Source organism: Limulus polyphemus, unplaced genomic scaffold (assembly GCF_000517525.1).
Source record: "Limulus polyphemus unplaced genomic scaffold, Limulus_polyphemus-2.1.2 Scaffold6560, whole genome shotgun sequence".
NCBI classification, from domain to species: Eukaryota; Metazoa; Arthropoda; class Merostomata; order Xiphosura; family Limulidae; genus Limulus; species Limulus polyphemus.
Genome location: NW_013672170.1, coordinates 30,165 through 38,272, shown reverse-complemented (window position 1 = coordinate 38,272; position 8,108 = coordinate 30,165). Strand labels below are relative to the sequence as shown.

The window sequence follows — 8,108 nt, the reverse complement described above, 5'->3', positions numbered from 1 at the left end:
CCTTTCTGGTTACTTCAATTAAGGTTTTTATCAGCAAATCATCAAATATTAGTAACAAATAAAGATCAAAATGAATCCCACTCACCAACACAATCATCAAGTATTAGTTACAAATAAAGATCGAAATGAATCCCACTCACCAACACAATCCTTTTCGTTACTTCAATTAAGGTTTTTATCAGCAAATCATTTACTGTTGATCCTAAAAAAAAAAAAAAAAGAATGACAAAAAATGTATTTCTTCATTATCAACAAATGTTTAACAGAGATTACTATAAAAGAATACAGATAAATTTCAAAATGTTTTTGAAAATTTGAATTCAGAAATATATGCCTAACTACTTTGTCAACAAAATACTACACAGAACAATCATGGTTCCCTAAAATAACAGCTAGTTATAAAATTTATTTGTAGATTTTTGAATTGGATTTTAGAAACATAAAGCCAGCAATAAAATCTACACCTAGATTGAGTTACTGTTCTTTTGTTTAACTATAATTACTCAAAAAAGATATGTTACTTGATGCAAGAGTTTGTTTCGATTTATTCTTGTAAAGCCAACCTTAATTTTGAACTGATAGGACTAGAAGGAAAGCATATAGTAAACTAACTAAACACCACTAACTCTTTGGCTACACTAATAAAAATAATGGGAACTGACTGTCACTCTTATACTGCATACATGGCCTTAAGGTGTAGAACATAATTTTATTTTGATTTTTACAGTAATGAGGCATGAACCTTATAAAAACCTCAGATCAACAATCAGACATGCTAACTGCAAGGCCACATTTTTAGAAGTTTCAAAGCATCTATCTGACTGAAAGAAAAAAATCAGAATATTCTATGTGCAACAATTAATATAAAAGCTCCACTGTAAACTCTATCCCATCACATGTGCTAAGTATCAATGGCAACTGAAGATTTCTATGTAGTTGTAGAGCATTAGCACTTAATAGTTGGGGTTCTTTTTGTTATATTATTAATACTTCATATAACTTTCGTTCTGTCAAAACAACTCGTCATCTAAAAACCTGAAATAAATGTTCAAAGAAGTCTGTTACCAGTTCCACCTTCAAAGGTTTTTGTTGTTTCTTCACTAGCGTAGCAAACCCTGTGAACAGCATGGAGAGTCTTCACGACTAGTAACACTAGCTCACACACTAGTACTTTTGTAGTGGTCCCTGAAAATAAAATAAACAAACAAACAACTTTCAATATTTAGCAATAAAATTTTATCCAAAATAAGTTATAATTTATAAAGCATCCAGTAAGTAATTTTATATTTTAATAATATTGATATAGCTAAAGACCTTTATTTATTTATCATGTTTCTTCTGACAGATAATTCAAAATACGGAAAAACCATCCAGAAAAATGTGCAAGCTATTGAATCCTTGTTCAAAATAAAAAAAAGAATAATCTTATTTCAGAATAAAACTGGACTGCTTTCTTTTTCTTAAGAATTGAATCACATCTAAAATTTATCAAATAAGAAATCCATAATTCATGTTTAACACATGTCCTATAGTTTTGTGTTAACCCTTTCTAGACCGGAAGGATGTCAGGAATACTGAACAAAATTGCATGAATTTAATTTAAACTTACTATTAACCTCCTGACTGCTAATTTGCCATATAAGTTATGGTCTGCTTCTGACGATTGAATGCATCTGTGTCGTATATGGTGTATGGCTTGCAAAAATTCCGCACATATTTAGAGCAGCCGCAATCAATAGGTTAAAACAGTACATAGTTTCAATTTATAAAAATTCATATAATTTGATTTATTTTTCTATCATATTTAGGTTGAGAAATTTCTGAAACTTTGTTGAGAGACATTGCTTTGAAAAAAGCATTAGAAATAATTTCTTTTATCTTAGAAGTTAAACTTTTTTTTTTATTGTTGATAAGAAAGTTCCATTTTAATATTGTCCAGTCAGTTTCAATTTGATTGATGTTCGTTAGCATATTTCTTTTGATAATTAATTTTGTTGGTTACAGTAGTCACCACTTCTGTGAAAAGCATGGTAAAAACTGAGATAGATATATTGCTGACATAGGATCTGACCTTTCAAAATGACATTATCATTACCTTTGACAAACAAGGTATTGTGATCTTTGCTAACAAATGTTTTCAGTTAAGACAATTTATATCTAATCAACACTGTTTTCTATAAATTATTTTATTTGTGTGCATTGTTTGAATATGACAATAATGCTCAATAAATACAGATTTTAGTCATCGCAATATCTTGCCGTTGTCTAACGCACTTAACCGAGCTTACCCGATGTCTCGTCGTAGAGGAAAATATCAGATAAGAAATTAAGACAAAAACCTTTTCATACTAAAGAATCTATAAAAACATTCACACGTTTGTACACAAGTCTTTGGAAATTTCCGAGATTTCTTTGTTGACATCTAAAGTAGCTCCAACTAGTCACTTTTTCATGAAATATAAACGATTGTTCAAACACTTCATAAATGACAAAAATAACCTGTTCCATCCAATCATATTTAAATATATCTTATAGCTACTTTCAAAGCTGAGCTTCATAAAAAGGCCTGTAGTAACAAAGTAAGTGAAAGTGAAAAACAAACAATTATAATCTCAAGAAATGGTACTTATTTAAAAATATAAACCCATGTTTTGTCGTAAACTGCACACAAGTGAAAGTTTAAACATTTTGCTTTCTTTCTTTTCTTTACAAATTAAGTGTTAAACGATGACAGAATATCAAAACCATTGAAATAAGAGTTAGAATTTTACTTTACTTAAACTTTGAAACTTAATATACATTCGACACCTGAAAAGTGCTCATCAGTCCAGATAGGGTTAGTTTATTTTTCACTGGAAAACTAGCGAGTTTTGTAAACATATCTATGTATAAGAAAAACATATAACTACTAGGTGAAAATATCATTAAAAAATTTAAAACTGCAACGTACCTGTTACTTTGAAAACTCCAGAGCTAAATTTTCCATAAGCTACATTTATAAGAGGCCTTTCATAACTTCAAATGCTAAACACAGGACTTTCTAAACTTACTTTATATTATCTACAGTTAAATATATATATCATGATGGCAATGATGGGTGTTACCATAAACAATGGCAACGATGGGTGTTACATTAAACAATGGCAACGATGGGTGTTACACTAAACAATGGCAACGATGGGTGTTACCCTAAACAATTAAAACAATAGGTGTTACCCTAAACAATGGCAATGGTAGGTGTTACACTAAACAAAGGCAACGGTAGGTGTTACCATAAACAATGGCAACGGTAGGTGTTACCATAAACAATGGCAACGATAGGTGTTACCATAAACAATGAAAATGATAGGTGTTACACTAAACAATGGTAATGGTAGGTGTTACACTAAACAAAGGCAACGGTAGGTGTTACACTAAACAAAGGCAACGATAGGTGTTACACTAAACAAAGGCAACGATAGGTGTTACACTAAACAAAGGCAACGATAGGTGTTACCCTAAACAATGGCAACGATAGGTGTTACCCTAAACAATGGCAATGGTAGGTGTTACACTAAACAAAGGCAACGATAGGTGTTACCATAAACAATGAAAATGATAGGTGTTACCATAAACAATGAAAATGATAGGTGTTACACTAAACAATGAAAACGATAGGTGTTACACTAAACAATGAAAACGATAGGTGTTACACTAAACAATGAAAACGATAGGTGTTACACTAAACAATGAAAACGATAGGTGTTACACTAAACAATGGTAATGGTAGGTGTTACACTAAACAATGGTAATGGTAGGTGTTACACTAAACAATGGTAATGGTAGGTGTTACACTAAACAATGGTAATGGTAGGTGTTACACTAAACAATGGTAATGGTAGGTGTTACACTAAACAATGAAAACGATAGGTATGACACTAAACAATGGCAACGATAGGTGTTACACATAACATCTACAATGATAGGTGTTCTACATTTATAAAAAATAGCTTGTTTCATACAAATGTTTCCAATACTTTTTCTATCAGTCCAATCTACAAATCAAATTATATATAAAATTCCCCCCCAAAAAATAAAATAAACACGATAGACATATCAGTGTTAAACAAAATTCCTGGTTAAAATTAAGTCACAAAATTAAACAGTATTTTTGAAGTATCAATTTAAATATTACCTTGTCTTTCTGGTTTAAACATCTGTTGAACTGCAACCTGACAGATATAAAGAACAATTTCAAATCTATAACACATGCTTTATACATTTTTCAAACTAAAAGTGCCTGTTTTCAAATCACAGTGAAACTTGAAGTACATTGTTCAAATACAGAAATACAAAGTTTTAAAATGTAAAACCATCTATATCTTGTTTGTGGGTGCACCTAATTTGGGACATGTACGAGATTTATCGAAACTTGTTCTACATCATCATCCATTAGAATCTAAAACACCGATAAAGAACCAAGTTACAATGTAAAACCATCTATATCTTGTTTGTGGGTGCACCTAATTTGGGACATGTACGAGATTTATCGAATCTTGTTCTACAACGTTATCCATTAGAATCTAAAACACCGATAAAGAACCAAGTTACAATGTAAAACCATCTATATCTTGTTTGTGGGTGCACCTAATTTGGGACATGTACGAGATTTATCGAATCTTGTTCTACAACAACATCCATTAGAATCTAAAACACAGATAAAGAACCAAGTTACAAAATAAAATATATTTTATATTACGACCTTAAAACATAAGACACTCAATAAGAAAAAAAAGAATTTTAAGTTATTTCAATCAATTCTGCTCAGATGCCTACTTTCAACAGTATTAACTTTACAGATAGTTACGAGAACAACAAATTAACCTGTATTACCAATAAGCTGTACCATAGTTTGTTTTAAGAGTAAAAAATAAAAATGACATAATGAAATATAAATTATTTATTAGAAATTTCAGCTGACTAGTTTTAGTAACACAGTTATCATCACATAAAGATTTTCTCTCATTGTGCCATAGACCATTGTTTTTACTCTTAATATAGTAGCACAATGTGCCCAAAGAGAAATCGTCATAGTATATTTGTTTGTTTAATTACCTAATTTTGAAGTAGTATACAAGAGGAAATGTAACCAGACAATACCACCTACCACCAGCTCTTAGACTACTCTTTACCAAAAAATAGTGGGATTGATCATTACATTATAATGCTCTCGTAGCCGATACATCAAGCATATTCAGTGATAGGATTTGATTTTGTAATCTGCAGGTTGCAAGTTTAGTGCCCTATCCACCACACCCTCTACCATAGTCTTAAGAATGTGATTATTTAATATCACTTGATATTTAGGAACTTTACATAAAGGTCTCGTGGTCAAAGCAAAGATTGCAGTCAACAACATAACCCTCACTACAGTTACATATAATTTGTACCATACAACAACACTGAAATTGATCAGCTGTCTTAGATTCATACTTCAAACTCAAACTAAATGAAAAAGCTACTATAATTAAAGCTACTAATGCACCAATCTCGTCTTTACACTCAATGAGCTCCGTTTTAGAATATGTTGGCTATGTCATGTTGCTTCCAGATAATTGTGAAAATGATAGTTTAAGTAATGCATCATAATCCTTTCCTGGTAGGATGTGATGGCTATATCATGTCACAAGGTCAAGAAGTGACCAGATATTATCCTTGTAGAATGTGATGGCTATATCATGTCACAAGGTCAAGAAGTGACCAGATATTATCCCTGTAGAACGTGATGGCTATGTCATGTCACACAGTCAAGAAGTGACCAGATATTATCCTTGTAGAACGTGATGGCTTGTGTCATGTCACAAAGTTTAAGCAATCCCTCCATTTTTAGAAGATTTTTTTAAGATACTGCAATGACACATCTAGAAATTATTTTATCATTATAATTTCAATGTTTGATCTAAATTGAGTAATCATATTATTATCTCAAAAGTCAAAAATATTTTTAATTTTCTGTCTTTGACCTTACACATGTTTTTTCAACTTTTAACATAAAACATATAGAACTCTTTCCATAATATTGTGGTTCAAATGAAACAGTTAACTTGTATTTGTCATTAAACTCTTCTTACCTTCCTTGCTTCCATGTACTCACGAAACACAGCTTCAGGAGTCGAGTCACTTAACAACACAATACAGGCTAGAGCCTTAGAAACATCCTAAACAGGTGTAAATATTCAAAAAAACGGTCTCAAATATTACACTAAAATCCTTAAATTTCTAGTTCATTTAACACTAGTTTCAGTAGCATAATTTTACTTCAATACAAACATAAACATCTGCTTATATTGTTTAGTCTTAATAATATATAAATTATTTTTCGACTAACAGAAACTGATTATATTCATATTTAAAACTTTTAAGATTTAATTTTGACACTTTTCTCAAAAAAATAATAAAAGCCTGAAGGTTAAAAAAACACTATTTATAAAAAAGATCATAACCATATTTCACAATGCTACTAATACATTCCTCTATATTTAAATATACGAATGAACAACTACATGTAGGGTGGGAAGGGGTTAAAAGTTTAGAAAAAAAAAACTCTCACCTCTTCAGAAATATCTTGTGATATCAGTGCCTTTTGACAGACCTAGAAATGCAAAAGATTTTAGATTTACTTCTTCATGACAATGTTAGAATGACGTTTACAGGATTATATTTTAATTTTGAATGTTTGTTACCATAGTCATTTAAGAAGAGCTTTATCAGTTGGTTTGTTTAATTCGTTGGCTGTTAATGTAAAACCACACCTAATAAAAATATTAATTCATCGAGCGTACAAGTTAATCAGTAAATTTTTTTTTTTTGATAAAGAAAGAGATTGTTTGTTTTGAATTTCGCGCAAATCTACACGAGGGCTATTTGCACTAGCCATCCCTAATTTACTAGCGTAAGACTAGAGGGAAGGCAGCTAGTCATCACCACCCACCGCCAACTCTTGGGCTACTCTTTTACCAACGAATAGTGGGATTGACTGTCACATTATAGTGCCCCCACGGCTGAAAGGATGAGCATGTTTGGTGTGACGGGGATGCGAACCCGCGACCCGCAGATTGCGAGTCGAGCACCCTAACCACCTGGCCATGCTTTTAATAGATATCCTGTTTGAATATAATAAATCAATATGTGATTACTGTGTGAGGGCAGACAGAATATTAAGAAATATATATATATATATATATATATATATTCCAAACTAAACCACATGAACAAAATTTTCTGTAAAACACTGCAGTAAAAGATATTCCTATTTTCATTAATTGCTTTTTATTTGACCTTGTGTCATTAGAATGTATTGTGTTTATTAAAGAATGTACACAAGTAATTTTAGTTCATTTATATCTGTACACAACCCCATAATTATGGAACAAAAATAACATCCAAGATAATTTCTAGAATTATTTTGCCCCCCACCCCATATTGTTTTGAGAGGTTAAATACTTACCTGAAGTATGGATGTTTGAAAAGGTTTAATCACAGCCCACTGCCGACTAATGACAGGAAACAGTTTTACGACAGTCGCAGCAGAAACTTTGTTGCTAGGCATCAGAACCAAGGAGGTGTGCGTGTGTCTTGCTAACAGAAACACCAGAACTGCATTAAGATACTCATTGTTTTCCAACATCTCCCACATCTACAAAGAGTATTCATTGCTTACATTACAAAAATATATTAATCTTGGTCTCCTACTGCTACATGTTAATCTTGGTCTCCTACTGCTACATGTTAATCTTGGTCTCCTACTATTACTACAGGTTAATTTTGGTCTCCTATTACTACATGTTTATCTTGGGATCCTACTGCTACATGTTAATCTTGGTATCTTACTGCTAAATGTTAATCTTGGTCTATTACTACTACATGTTTATCTTGGTATCCTACTGCTACATGTTTATCTTGGTCTATTACTACTACATGTTTATCTTGGTATCCTACTGCTACATGTTTATCTTGGTATCCTACTGCTACATGTTTATCTTGGTATCCTACTGCTACATGTTTATCTTGGTATCCTACTGCTACATGTTTATCTTGGTATCCTACTACTACTACAGGTTAATTTTGGT

General features: G+C 31.5%; 1 protein-coding gene across 4 annotated transcripts in view; it reads right to left on the bottom strand.

Annotated features, from left to right (window-relative positions):
- Nucleotides 1–8,108, bottom strand: part of LOC106473855 (conserved oligomeric Golgi complex subunit 1-like) — a 32,181-nt gene that overhangs the window by 10,437 nt on the left and 13,636 nt on the right. For all 4 annotated transcript variants that reach the window (XR_002613791.1, XR_002613790.1, XR_002613792.1 and 1 more), the window contains 6 exons: nucleotides 7,487–7,675; nucleotides 6,590–6,631; nucleotides 6,111–6,197; nucleotides 4,175–4,211; nucleotides 1,066–1,185; nucleotides 141–202 (listed from right to left, as the gene is read on the bottom strand). Coding sequence is in view for 1 of the 4 variants with exons in the window: in XM_022402239.1 (XP_022257947.1) it covers nucleotides 141–202; nucleotides 1,066–1,185; nucleotides 4,175–4,211; nucleotides 6,111–6,197; nucleotides 6,590–6,631; nucleotides 7,487–7,675 (537 nt within the window). In the remaining 3 variants the exon portion in view is untranslated. The remainder of the gene's footprint in view (nucleotides 1–140; nucleotides 203–1,065; nucleotides 1,186–4,174; nucleotides 4,212–6,110; nucleotides 6,198–6,589; nucleotides 6,632–7,486; nucleotides 7,676–8,108) is intronic.